The following is a 15,145-nucleotide window of genomic DNA, read 5'->3' as shown; positions in this document are numbered from 1 at the left end:
ACAATAAGAAATAAGCTCTGAAACAATGCACTAAAGTGATAAATAATATGTTTCATATCCTTTGTTCTTTTTATTCAGGTAACCTTTCTGTAAGACCATCTGCTGTGTCCTTGTACTGGTCATACCTTCACCAACTTCTATCCACCAACGTTTCAAACAGTTTGGCTGTTGAGGGCCCCATCACCGAAATGAGGCTACGTGTTGTACCATTGGTTGTGCGGGATATCCTAAATAGGACCTACAACAGGGACTTCCAAATTGTAAAGAATCTGATTCTAAACAAGTTCATCTTTAATGTTACTTCATCATCCCTCACGTTACGTCAAAGTGCCAATATTTCTAGTCCAGTCTTTGCTAATATGTCAGCGTCGCATTACATCTTTTTGAGCCGAAATCTCTTTGATCAGCAGCTGACGTTTGTAGCAGAACAGAAGCGATTAAACATCTCGGCTGGTCTCAATCACTCTCTGCTCATTGAGGGTCGTGAAGTTACACTGAAGACCGAGGGAGGCCTAACAGTAAGGACGGCACTACGTATGAACACCCTAACATCAGTCAATGTTACCGTCTTGAAAGAAGATACACCTTTTGATTTGGCAGCTTTGCACCACACTGAGGTTGACTCTCCTCTCATCAAATTCTCAACCCGCTCTTCATCTAATGGTGACTTTCATGGTGTTTTGAATATGGTGGCAAATCACATCACATCCATGACATCAAGGTTGGGATCTTTTGATGTAATTGGTAACTTCGACATCCATGACATGACTTCGCCTACTCAATTCAGCGAGATGACTGGAATTTTGACATACAACCTTCAGTCTCGTATGATCAAGTCTTCACTGAACAGCTCAGTAAGCTTCCAAACCTTCCGAAAGCTCTTCAAATTCAGCAAGATCCTTGTTAAGGCTTCCCAGGACATCAAAAGCAATTGGGTCAATTGGAATGTTCATGGTAAATCTCAACTAAAAGGCTTCAGTAGTATTTTTGAATTTGATGAGGTCAGTAGCAGCGTTGAAGCAAATCTCCTCAACAAATTTGTCAATGGAAGCCACAGCTCTGGTATTGCTCTTCGGGATATGAATGGTCTTCTTGTCTTTGGCCAATTTGCAACTCATCTTAGCAATAATATTACCAGCAGATTTGTCAACAGCACTTACCAGACCCAGATGAACCTTGAGAGTTCTGATGCATCTTTCACAACTCTTGATGGTTCATCCAACTACATTCTGTCTTCTTGTCTTCTGAATGTTACAGCAAATAATACTCTATTGATGAATGGTTTCCGTCGCCTTTTTAACTTCGATAATATTACAGGAAAACAGATCTGGTTTGTAAAGACAGCTCTTCTGAATGCTACTATGGACAACCATATTGCCCTAACAGATTTCCAGAATGCCTCATACTTTGAGGAAATTGCTGGCCATGTATCTGGAAATGTTGAATTCTACCTGGCCAGGGGAAACACCAACACCACACTGCTTGTGCAAAATGTGCGTTCGTTTACTCAGGTTTCTAAAGTGGCAGTTGACTCGTCATCCACTTTCACCAGTCGTCTGATGAATTCATCACTGATCGGAGGTATGGACATCTCCAATCACAGGTCTCTTTTTAACTTTGATTCAATTTCATCAAGGATGAACTTTACCTCCAAGGTCTTCAGCGTTTCTACATCGATGCAAAATGAAGTAAGCTTTAATGGAGTGCGATCATTTGTCAACTTTGACACCATCGCTCATAATTTCGGCATGGTCGCAAAGAGCCCCTATTTTGATTCTAGTCTGACTGAGGTCATCTCTCTAGAAAACTTCAGGAAATTCAACCAGTTTGACTTGGCATCCGCAGAGGTTATTGCTTCCTTCAACACAATCCTCCTCAACACATCCTACCATCAAATTCACAAGGTTCAAGACATGGCAGGCTGGTTCCAATATCCTCTTGCAGAAACTGTCATTATTGGAAACCTTACTACGTCGAAGCTGAATGTATCTGGATTGTACGAAGGTAGAATTATTGATATGACTGCACCATTCCAATATGCCAGCAGCATTGCCAAGGTCGAATATGGAGTAAATAATAGGTTCCTCAATATCGAAGGTATCCATGGAGTTGAAGTGGACAACATGAGAAGTGTCTTTGACTTTACAAGAATCAATGGCACAATTTCCCATGCAGTAACTACTCCTATTACCCGCATGAGCGTTGGTGGACTCCTTGAAATGAACAACTTCCAGAGGCTCTTTGCTTTTGATCTTATGAACGTCACAACCTCCAACATATTCATTATTACACCGCTAAGAACAACATTTGCTGCCTACAATGGAGGGTTGGCTCTGCAGGGCTTTGAAAAGTTTAACAAATTTGAATCCATCACTGGAAAGTCAAAGGGTGCTGTTCTAACAAAGTGGACCAACTGGACCATGAATGTGGATTCTACCTTTGCTGGTGTCCGTTCATTCTTGGACTTCGACCAATTGGACATTACTGGACAAAATGAATTCACAAGTCCTTTCTTAGTTATCACTTCTAACACTACCAACTTCGTCACTGGTTCAAATGGTTTCTTCAAGGCATCAAATGCAACAACCAAGAGCATGTTTGGCCTGATATCTCGCATTGGAAAGATTGACTCTGGCGCAACTTGGTCTGTTAGAGATGTTGCAGGCCCATTAACATTTGCTGCCAATGTCTTTTCTACAAATGTGAACATCAGCACACCTTTCATGAAGACCGGCTCTAAATTCGATGTTGAAATGGAAAACTGGGAGAATATCACTACTTTTGGAAAGTATGAAGTTTCTGCCGTTAATGACATCCAATCCAGAATTGCAACATGGAATGTTCTATCACATTTCAAACTGGCCAACATGGCTGGTATCCTTACCTACTCTCGAATGGAAGGGTGTGCATCATCCAACTTCTCCAGCATCATCTTATCTTTGTATACAAGCTTTAATGGCCACATCAACAGTCAAGCAGGGCCTCTGAACTACGAAGAAATGGTCATAGTTACTCAAGGAAATTTTAGCTCTTGGCCTATTAAGATGCAAGGTGGTACCCAGTTCAATGTCCAGAACATGGCCGGCTTCATGACATATGACAGCATTATTGGTTCTGCATCAGGAGACATTACAAGCAGGTTCTTGAACACTACAGCCCAAAGTAGTCTGACTGCTAATATTGGGACTGGACTCTTCAAGGTGCAACTTGCTAATGTGTCGTCAGCTCTAACTGTGAACACACCATTCACAAGGGAAATCAAAGCCTCCAGCTCCGCTCAGGTTACTGATTCAAGAAACCTGTTCAAGTTTGGAAATGCAGCTATCAAGGGCGAGTTTTCTTTCTTGACATCAAAGATCAACGTGACTGGCAATGCTGACTCAACCCTTATCAACTTTGAGAACATCACGACCTTTGAATCAGTAGAATCAACTGCTGTATTTGATGTAGCAAGCAGATTCCTCAACTCTTCATCAAGAGGCATCATGCAGATGCATGGTTTCGAGAGGTTGTTCAGATTTTCTGATGTCAAAATCGGTGGACTCACTGAAATCAAATCTATCTTGGCAAATCTAACAACCGAAGCAGGAATCGACTTCAGCAACTTCCAGAGTATCTTTACTTTTAAACGTGTCAACAGCTCAGCTCTTGTTTCATTCAAATCTAGACTAGCAACCATCGATAGCAAAACTGGCATGGAGATGAACAACTTCAGGGGAGTAATGGCCTTTGATCGTGTTAACGGAAGCCTTATCACCGATTTCAATAGCAAGCTCATCAATTCCACTTCACTTGCTGACTTCGCTCTAGAGGGATTCGAATCACTCTTCACTTTTACCCGTGTTGCAGCATCAGCTGAATCTGTTATAAACAACAAGATTTTCAACTCATCTGTTGTGGCAGACTTCTCAGTAAGTGACTCTACATGCTTCTGCAAGTTTGGCAAACTTGTTGCTCAATCTACTGGATCATTTACTTCTCGATTTGCAACAGGACGTGCTCTTGGCATCGTTGAAGTAAAGAATGTACGTAAACTTACCAGCTTTGATCTCGTCAATGTAACATCAGAAGCCCGCTTCATCAGCAGACCTATGACTGCTATGACAGAGACCATTTACACGATAAAGAATCATCGCAGCCTTTTCAACTTCGACCAAGTGCGAAGCCGTATTTACGGCAATATTCAGAGCAAGTGGGTAAACAGCAGCACTCTGTTTGAGTCTCAGATGAACAACTCTCAATCACTCCTCGTTTTTGATAGTGCAACAAGCCGATTGTACAGCAATGTCTTCAACAGTTGGATAGAGAGCAGTGCAGTGTTTGAATATCAGATGAATAATTCTCGCAACATCCTCAACTTTGATGCTGCCAAATCTAAAGTGACGTTCACACTCCGTACTCTAGTAAATGATGCCCACTTCAGTGGCGAACTAAATTTCATCAACTTTGCTAACATAACACACTATGGAGAAGTATCTGCTATGGCTGTTGGAAATATTACAAGTCCCTTCGTCAGAGCTGCAGGAATTACCAAGGTCAATGTTACAAACATGGCTGGAATTATGTCTTTTGAAAAGGCTCTTATAGATTCATACGCAAATGTTGAGTCACGATTTATCAACACCACACTCCAAAACTCGGTTGTATTCAAAGGTTTCAAGGGAATCACATACTCCTACATTGGCCATCGCCTTGTATTACTTTGGGTTGATCCTATTAATGATGTCACTGTCAAAAATGGTCTAGATCTTACAACGTTGAAAGACATGTCTCAGCTCTTCAATATTACCTGGGCTAACCCTAAGGGAACAGTCGTCTTCAACCAGCGCCTGAATTATGAAAATCTGGTGGCTACCATCAAGCTTCCATCCATCGGTCTGATTTCTGCTGGAGCAAATCTCAACACGTTTGGAGACAGCTTGACTTTCTACATTGACCATGAATTATTGGTGAGTTTTAACTATCTTATATTTCACATTTTGGGGGTTTTCAAAACACTATGCTCAACATCGTAATATAGAAAAGGCCGAAAAGATATATCTAAGTTTTCAATGATTTGTTTTTGTTTATGTTCAAAGAAGACACTTTACTTGAGATCTCGTGTTTTTTTATAATGGATGCAAAACATTAATTATGCAGATCAATGAAAACTAATTCTAGGTACTAGACATTTTCTTCAGTCTCCTTTGCAAATCACCATTAATGATATATTTATTGTGATTCAACATTATTGGGAACATTAAAAATGAATTGATGTACATATACCCTACCCACATACTTACAATCTGATTGCGATTTTGTCTTTACAGAAGGACAACTTCAAGACAGTCAATGACATCACATGGCTATTGAGATTAAATGAGAGTAATGTGATCTACAGCAACTTCAGCTGGAACCCACAGACAGTTGCAGAGATTGTGGACATCACTGTAGGAACAATCAACAGTCACTACAATCGTACCATCACCATTGCCAAGAGCACCATCAACAGAGTCATGGAAGTTGCTAACCGCACCCTCACACACACCAGAAGGATGACCAACTGCACCAAGTGTTTCATGCGCTATACCATTATGTTGGCTAATGAGACTCTCACTTCCGCATTTTCACAACTCAACCAAACTGCCTTCACCCAAGCTCTCAAACTAAATGAAACTCTTTTCATCCAATTGAAGAAGATGAACCAGACCTTTTACACCCAGCTCAGGGCTCTGAACCAGACATTCTGCACCCAGATGCAGAAACTCAAAGAGACCATCACCTACGCCCGTAGCAACCCCAGGGAATTTATCAGCCAGTATGTCAACCTAACAAAGTTAAATGAAACTGTAACAAGGATCAATGCTACCATTCGGGAGCTATATGCCAAGCTTCGATACAACATTACTCATCCGAGAGAAACCATCGAGAACATCAAGATACTCATCAAGTATGAAGAGCGCCTTGAACAAATCATGTGGGTGTTGGAGAATCGAGAAATCCTCAAGACCCGGGCAAAGAATTACTTGATTGAAATGAAAGCTAACATTACCAAGAAGGCTAAAGCGGCTGTTGATGACTTCAAGGAGCTTATCCAGTATGAAGCAAGAGTGGAGAAGCTTTACAACTATATCCAAACCAGATTCAATGTTCCCAAATTCCAAGAGAAAATTATGGAATTGAAGGTAAAGTTGGGCGAGATCAAGGAAAAAATGGCTGAACTCAAAATGAGGATCGGAGAAAGGCTCAATGAGTTGAAGATGAGCATTGCCTCCCTCGACAAGGAAATGGTCAAGGCAGAAATCAAGGCACAACTGATAAAGGCCAAGAAATTCATCGCCTACTACCTTAACAGCACCACCATTGATTCCATTTCAAGCTCTATCTTCATTAATTACAAAGATGATGCCCAAGTCCAGGAACTAATGCGCAAGGTTATCCGCATCAGACCACGCAATGTCATTGATATCATCAACAAGACAAGTGTAATGGAAACAAAGAACCTGGCCATGGAAGCGAAAGAAAATATGATCATCCAACTTGAACTGCTAAATCAAACTACTTTCCGCTATGTCAATAAGACCTACCTGAATGAAACCATCAAACAGGCTACTGAAATGCTGAAAGAATGGAATTCCATCCTTAATGAGTATGTCTACGTTAATGTCATCAAGGAAGACATGAAGCTCGTTTTGAATATCACAAAGGAAAAGGTAGTTAACATGACCAGAGCAGCAAATCTCTTTATCAAGTCAAAGGCCGACCTTATCAAAGCATTCCTTGAGGAACAGTGGGATGCACGCCCAAGATCTCTTGAGGAGCTTAAAGAACGTCTGATGGAAATAAAAACCATTGCAGCTGATTACATCAGTGAAAGGTACAACATTGACGTTGATCAAATAATTGTAAGGGTCATTGATGAATACAAGAACAGGACACAACAGATAGATGAAATCATTGTCCGTATGGGCAACGAGTACATGAAGAGGAAAGAGCAGATTGATGAGGTCATTAATAAGATCATCGCTATCTCCAAGAATGAATCCCATCCAGTGAACATGCTTCCTCTCTGCTACTTCAACAGAACCATCTATCAGATTGTTCAACCTCCTGTTGATATGACACGGAACTTGACAGTCCTCTACAGCAAGATGGCAGCAAACCTCACCAAGGTTTATAGCAAGAAAGTAGCTGACAACATTGAGATCTACAGCATGATGGTAGTCAACCAAACCAAAGTGTATTCTCGTATTGCTTTGGACAAAATGAAGGATCTAGGAAAGAAATACACTCCTATTGTGATGACAGAAATGAAGAAATACAAATCGATCGCACTTGAAAAGGGCAAGATCGTGAAAGATACATCAATTATGTATTTCAACATTGCTAAAGGAAATGCAACCCTGTTCTTTCAAAATTATTCTCCAATCGTCAATAAGACCATCTGTATCTTCATTCAAGATGCCAAGCAACGCCTCTTCAACTTCACCCTGCAGGTTCGCTCTAAGACTGACCACTTTATCAACATGTCCATTGAGTTCCTTGAACCTCATGTGCAACGTTATCGTGAGAGAATCTATTCTGCAAATATGATGGAACAAGTTCGTCAACTTCCTACCAAGACCGAGGCTTACTTGATGGAAGCAGCTGAATACCACATCGAAAGATATCCAGAGTATAAGCAGAAAACCATCCAAAACATTGATGACATGAAGATAAAGCTTGAGGAATTGAAGGTCAACCTCACAAGGTTTTACCAAGAAGTGAAAGCCAACACGACAAGAATGCTTGAAGAATTGAAGGAGAATACTCAAGAGTTGTACAACAAAACCAAAGAGAAAGCTCTCAATATGTACGATATACGAAAAGACCAATTCAAAGCCCTCAAACTGCAGGTTCAGGATAAATGGCATGAATGGCAACCAGTCATCTTGAAGAACATGGAAATCAACGGGACAGTACAAGCCATAATTTCTGCAACAAAAGATGAGTACTCATTGATCAACGAGTTACCAATGAGATTGATGGAAAGAACCGTCTTTGAACTTGGTCAAGACCTCAGAGCATACATCAATCAACTTGCAGAAGAACTGGTTGAAACGGTTAGGATGAGCATCAAGGACCGAACAAGTCTGCTCAACAAGTACCCTGTGAAGTACCTGGATATGACTATCTTTGAGGTGAGTTATTATGAGAACATATTTGAAAAAGACAATTTAGCATAATTTCCTCAAAGCAAGTCGTAGACGGATAAAATGAAGTAAAATGCTGAAAACACATGCAATTGTGTACATTTGAAAAAAAGAAATAATTCTTGAGAGATATTTGTGGTTATCTTGAAATTCTTGTCATTTTAAAAAAAATCATTAAATGTTACATAAATATAATATGAGCTAACATTTTTATCCCCTGGACATAATTTTCTGGTTTATTATATATCTCTTTTATATTTTTTTCATCCGATTACTCAAATAGGTTGGTAACATCACATATGGAAAGATTCTTGTAGCTTCAAATCTGACAAAATTCTATGCAAACAGCACACTGGCAAGGATCAACTTTTCTTTGGTGATGGTAAACAAGACCTTCTATGATGTCCTGAATGTATCAAACACCAAACTAAGAGAGGTTGTTCTTCCCATCCTGAACCAAACTGCCAGGGACATCATGATCTTCATCAACCGCACCCGTTCTCAGCCATGGAGGGTTACCATCAATGAGACAATGTGCTTCCTCAACAGGACATCTGCCATCCTAAAGAACAAGGCCAATGAGACCTTCATCATTTTCCAAGCTAAAGTCATGGAAGCATGGAAGAATCTCACATCAGAAGAGAGCATTGCCAAAATGAAGATGTACCTAAACAACACCAAAGATCAGATTATCAGGAGCCTGAAAGTTGCCAATGAAACCATCTACATGATACGTAACAGGAGCATCAATCTGGTCATCTATGTCAGGGATGAGACCCGTCTCCTCAATCTCTCTAAAGAGTATGCACTTCTTGCCAAGGATCTGACCAAGAATTCCATCTACCAGGCCAGGAACATAACAGTACAGACAATCAACTATGTCCGTAACATGACCAACACCATCGTGACTTATATCCAGGGACCTGCCAAAGATTTCACCATGGAATATGTGACATATGTGAACAACACAATGGCAGGTTAGAAATTTAAATCAATTGTTTACAAGGATCTCAACTATTCTAACATATTTGTAAGCAATATAATCTTTCTCACCACTTTTAATTTGACAGTTTTCCTATACGGGTCCCCTTATGTAAATCCAATCCATTCATTTGACTAAAAATAATTTTATTATGTTTACAGATGTGACTGAACAGTATTTGTCTCTAGAATTTTGTTAAAATATTCGTAAACTTTTTTTTTACAGGATGGGCCATTCGCTACTATGAAGTGGACCAATTCCCATCGAAGGCCAGTGCTTACATTGCTGCCATCAAGCCTGTTGAGAGGACAATCAATCTGACCATGATTGCCCTCAACCAGACCCGTCTCCTGACTGAATTGGCCTTCAACCGAAGTAAAGATATGACCCGATATGCTCTTAACGAGACCATCGTCATGACTCAGTATGCACTCAACCAGACTCGCATCATTACTCGCCAGGCAATTAAAAATGCCAATATTCTAACTTGGCAGGCAGTCAACCGTACCCGCACTCTCATCAGAGATACTCTCAACTCCATTGGTCGTCTTGATGACCACAGCTTTGCCATGAACATCTCTCATCCATTCAACTGGACAAGCTTCCGGAGTTTACCAAGACTCAGTAACAACCAGATCCAGTACATCAAGGTGTGTTGTCACTTCTAAACTTCATGCAGGTCCCCCAAGTCCATCTACCATCCAAGTTTGGTTGAAAAGTGACTTACAGTTGCAGAGTTAGGTGTCATATTAAAGAGAGTCTTGCTTGTAAACTTTAACGTTGAACTGAAAATGACCTTTGACCTTACAATGTGACCTCCACCAACACCCAAATCAATAGGCGGCTTTGCTATACCATACTTAACCTTCATGCCGAATTTGAAGATGATCGGAGAAGAAATGCAGCTGATAGAGCGCTCAAAGGAAATCTCTGCGGCGGAAGACGCGGCGCGACGAGGCCAAATCCATAGTATCCTCCGAACTCTGTTCGGGGGAGACAATTACTATGATGGGAATAATTCATGAAATTTATGAGAATGGCAAAGAGCAGTGTAGGAAATGGAACGTATTTATCAAAACAATACCTTGAAACTGAATCTACTCACTTTTTTGCTCTGCCCTGAATAAAAATCTGCATATGGTAGGGGAAGTCGGGATAAGTTGTGACACTTTTTGCATTTTGCATGTTAGAGTTGATATGACTAATAATATTGTAGAAATAAGTACCTTGCCTTTAAATTTGATTTTTGGGAAATATTTTTCACCTATATATAATTTTCTACCCCCACACTGAAAGTCATTGTGACCTTTGAAAAAAACGATGTCAAATGGCTCAACTTGCCTCATATGTGGGGTAAGTTGTGCCACCTTCTGGGGTAAGTTGAGCCACAAAAACTATGTACAAAATGTATGCGGGAAGAAGCAGCATGTCAATTTGTTATTTCAAGTCTTTTCACTGGGTAATTCTCTATAAAAACTAACATCCTCTAAAAGAAAAAGAGCTGTCAAGTGAATTTACACCTTTCTGCTTGCATATCAATGGTTTTTCAAGTTTTTTTTATATTTTTTTTCATTCTTATTTCAATAAGAATTACCATGGCTCAACTTGCCCCGTGTTGGCTGGCTCAAAGTACCACAGTCCGAACTTAATGCGATATTTTCACATCCACAAATTTCTTATTCATCCATCGTTTAAAAGACTATGACAAGAATAAATATCCATACCTGGACTATCAATATTGTTCTTATTTCTTTATTATATTTAAAGACGTGTGTGGGTAAAAAGCACTCCTCTATTTTACACCCTTTTCTACTTTTTTGGCAGAAATTAGTATTATTCCGTTTAAAAAGTACTTTTTGTTTCAAAGTCAAAAACAATATGGTTGGATGAAGGGTTATGTAATGGGTCATCAATACATGACACCGCCACAATGTCTGACTAATTCATTATTGGCCTGGGGGTGGTGGCTCAACTTGCCCCTATGTTCAACTTACCCCGCCTTCCCCTAAAGGTTACAAATGTCTGCGACATAATTCAGCTTATGTGATCATTTTATTAATAATGATGTTTCAACTTCAGATATTTGTTCTTTTGCAAATCTTACAATTCAGGAGAAGATGGCACAGCTCAACGTCACTCTGCAAGAGATTCGTGTGAACATGACAGAGCGGTATCACAATTACTCCAGGATGGTGAAGGATTACTATCAGCTTCAGAAGCCAATGATTGATGAGAAAATTGAGCCTTTCCTTACCAAACTCCGACAATACAGAACCACTATCCAGGAGAAGATTGATGAGTACCAGGAAAAGAAAGACCAAATCTTGACCAGTTGGAGGGAGGAGATCAAGCCTAAAATCAACGAGATGATCAACAATTTGACCAATTTCATCAAGGACCCCGAGCTGCTGACCAATCTGAAACAAATGGTCCTCCAATTCATGACGGAGACTCTACCTGAATGGAAGAGGGTAATCTTTGAAGAGAAATACCCCGTGCTGAAGGGGGAAATCGTTGAGAAGTATTCTGAAATCAAAGTGGAAGTCATCACTCAATATGAGATTGCTAAGGAAATCTTTGAGGAGCTCAAATTTAATGATACTATCTTCCGACAGAAGGCAATGACCAAGGTGGAGTCTTTGAAGACAAAAGCTCTGGAGAAGTGGAATGAACTGCTTCAGAAGATCCAGGACATCAAGCAGGCCTGGCCAGAAACTTACAAAAAGATCAAGGCTGATATTGAGGCTGTCACGGTTGATCTCAAGACCAAACTGTCTGGATACATCAACAAGATCCTTACACTTCTTCAAGATCTCCGCATCCCTGTTGAGCTTCTTCCTCTCGAACACATTAAAATCTACAGCCCCTGGAAATGTAAGTATTCACATATAAGAAAGGGAAGACTCTAGGACTATAAAGTGTATGCAAAAATGCTATCTATTCAATTTCAAATAGGGTAATTCATGAACAGTGTTGTTGAAGATTGCACCATTTTTATTTGAGCCAATCAGTTACAAAGGTTTGCAGTAGCTTATAACATCTGCTAGTGAAAACAATGACAAAACTCTCCCTAAAGTGTTCCTAGGAATAAACTCATATTTTCAAAATTAATTTCATAATTGCCAGGACCATAAGATTTATAGAAAACTTCTGAAATTAGTTTTTAAAGCAGATACGAACCAATAGCGCCAACTTCAGCCCTCAACTTCTCATACCTGGCCAGTGTTCCGACCCATAATGCTAGTGTAGTCTAGTACAATAGACCCACTTGAATGATAACATGCTAATTAACTACTCAATACATGCTAATTAACTACTCGATACATTTGTACCACAATAATTGTGTTACCAAGTAGCAAAACATTTACCTTTTTCTCTTGAATCATTTTAGTTTCTCTATCCAAATACAATTGTAGGTCAACTTATTCTCTGCAGTATTAGTAGATATCTGAGAATGTATATTTCAAGACTATGTATTTATAACACACATTCAATGAGAGACCACACATAGTTCACTCCCCCCTTTAAGAAAACAAGAAATTAAAATGGAATATCATGAAATCATATATTGAATGGTAAGAACACAATCTGTTTGTATGAAAACTTGATAGCTCACAATTGATATTTGTTTTTCATTTCATGTTTTAGACACTGCTATGATCTTTGGAGAGAACCATGTCATGACATTTGATGGCAAGGTATACAGCGTGCCTGCATATGCTGATGAGGTACAAACCTACGTACTTGCTCATGACTACATAGACCGAAACTTCACTCTTTTGGTACAGAAGAAGCGTGTCACCCTCGTTATCCGCAACACAAGTGTTGCAATTGATGATGAGAATGTTGTCCATGTCAATGGATTACCAAACCTACAGGAACTGCCTTACCAGACACCAATCAGCAAGGAGGTGACCATAATGGCCAAGGGTCCGTGGGTAAATGTCACATCAACCAAAGGAATCGCTCTATCCTGCCACGTTGATCACTTCATATGTATCTTCCATTTGAGTGGTTGGTACCATGGAAAATCTCGAGGATTATTTGGCAACCTTGATACAGAGCACCACAATGACTTCATCTTGCCAGAAGGTGGTATAACAACTGATGTAGCAGAGTTCATTTCAGCATATGATGTCTCACCATATATATCACGAAATGTTGTTCCATCTCAATTTGGGGCTTGCCCATCAAATGATGATGAATGCAGAGACAGGTTCCTTGATGAAGACTCAACATTGAATGCTACCTTCAGGGACATCAACCAAGTTGAGTTCTACAACTTCTGTGTTAAAGAGACATCAAAGTGCCATACCGTATGTGAAGCCACCAATCCTGTTGCCACCTTGGGAATGCACCTACTTCGCAATGTCACCTATGAACAGAACTGCTGTAAGTTCTTTTTTTATATTTTGGCAGATGTGATATATCCACTAGATTTGTAAGGAATTAACATTAACCCTCAAAAGACTGGGCTATTTTGGAGGCTAGAAAAACTGGGGGGGGGGGCCTTTTGGCCACCCCCCTAAGATCTCGGCCGTTGGTCGTCCGATCGCAACCAAATTTGGCACACACATCCTATGTCATGTCCTCTAAAAGAAAACATAGTCCAAATACTGATATTCATTGTATTTTTTAATATATGCATAATTAATTATGCGAATATGCAAATTTTTATCAAAAAATTGAATTTTTCATATTTTGGTACCTATTGCGGTCCATAAATTCCTGTTTGCAAATTCTTGAGTATTCTAGATATATTTTGGGTTTGTGTAATATATAACTTATTCAATATCAAATATAGCATAATCAACTAAAGTGTGATATTACTTGTCTATTCAGTGTTTCCTGCACCCAAGAATATAGTTGTGCAAGCGATTCTGGTATTTTGCACTACTTTTCTTATGTTTTTCTTTGATTTTAATTTCTTATGTATTTCTTTATTTTGCATTTCTTATGTATTTCTTTATTTTTTATGCAATGTTTTTCATTATTTTCATATCCTAGGACTGCTACTTGAATTCACAAGTGACATAATATAGAAAGAAACAAATAAAAATGTAGTTAGAAAACAATGTGTATAACATTCATTCAAATACCATACACTTTACACACAAACGAATACAAATTTCAATTTCTTACGTGACATGTGATACGAAAATGTTACGTAACTCCGCAACCGCGGCATGAGGGTATACAAATTTGGTATCAAAAGTTGCGCAAAACTCAAGAAAAAAAAGTCATGAAATGGCGGCGCGAACGCTTTATGCGCAAAAAAGTTATCGCGATTTATGTACAGGGGGGGGCCTAAAAGGCCCCCCCAGTCATTTTAGGGTTAAGAAATCTACACATTCTTCATAATTTCTCCATTGTCATGCATGGGATGGAACACATCATTTTATCTCAGATCAAGTAGGAACGAATTGTCTTCGTTTTACATATTAATGAGCAGAAACTGTAAAAGAAAAGAAATTATCTGAATGTTATTATTTCTTCTCATTCTTTCATACACAGTGGACTGCACCCCAGGGGAAATCAGCCAAGAGAACAGGCGATCTACAAGCACTGCAGACATTATCTTTGTGGTGTCTGAAACTGTAGCAATGGCTGAAGACAATAACATCAAGTCCAGTATGAAGCATGTCATTAATGAAATGGACAGGAAGCTTCAAAACATAAATGATGTAAGATATGGAATTTCGGCATATGGTGGAGCTGACATCCATGGACGACCACATGTCCATACACTCTGTGGTCATTTGATGGACAGCAGCCTTGACTGTGCTTCCAGTGGTGTTGAAAGCTTAGTCTTTGAAGGAGCAATGCCCGGTGATGCTATGGGTGCTATCCAGCTTGCTGCCAGCTATCCATTCCGAAAGGAGGCTGCCAAGATCATCATCTTGATTGCTGATGAAGATATTATGGTAAGATTTTGCTGTGTGTAAAACATAACACTGAAAATGTCTTCACCATTCATAGAGTCCAACGTTAA

General features: G+C 39.6%; 1 protein-coding gene across 1 annotated transcript in view; it reads left to right on the top strand.

Annotated features, from left to right (window-relative positions):
• LOC121423559 overlaps positions 1–15,145 on the top strand; it is a 33,604-nt gene that overhangs the window by 16,694 nt on the left and 1,765 nt on the right. Inside the window, exons 20-26 of the mRNA XM_041618911.1 lie at positions 79–4,949; positions 5,310–8,159; positions 8,455–9,148; positions 9,379–9,803; positions 11,265–12,027; positions 12,802–13,545; positions 14,668–15,077. Coding sequence (XP_041474845.1) covers positions 79–4,949; positions 5,310–8,159; positions 8,455–9,148; positions 9,379–9,803; positions 11,265–12,027; positions 12,802–13,545; positions 14,668–15,077 — 10,757 coding nt within the window. The remainder of the gene's footprint in view (positions 1–78; positions 4,950–5,309; positions 8,160–8,454; positions 9,149–9,378; positions 9,804–11,264; positions 12,028–12,801; positions 13,546–14,667; positions 15,078–15,145) is intronic.

The sequence above is a fragment of the Lytechinus variegatus genome, chromosome 11 (genome assembly GCF_018143015.1).
Source record: "Lytechinus variegatus isolate NC3 chromosome 11, Lvar_3.0, whole genome shotgun sequence".
Classification (NCBI taxonomy): domain Eukaryota; kingdom Metazoa; phylum Echinodermata; class Echinoidea; order Temnopleuroida; family Toxopneustidae; genus Lytechinus; species Lytechinus variegatus.
This window is presented reverse-complemented; position numbering and strand designations above follow the sequence as displayed.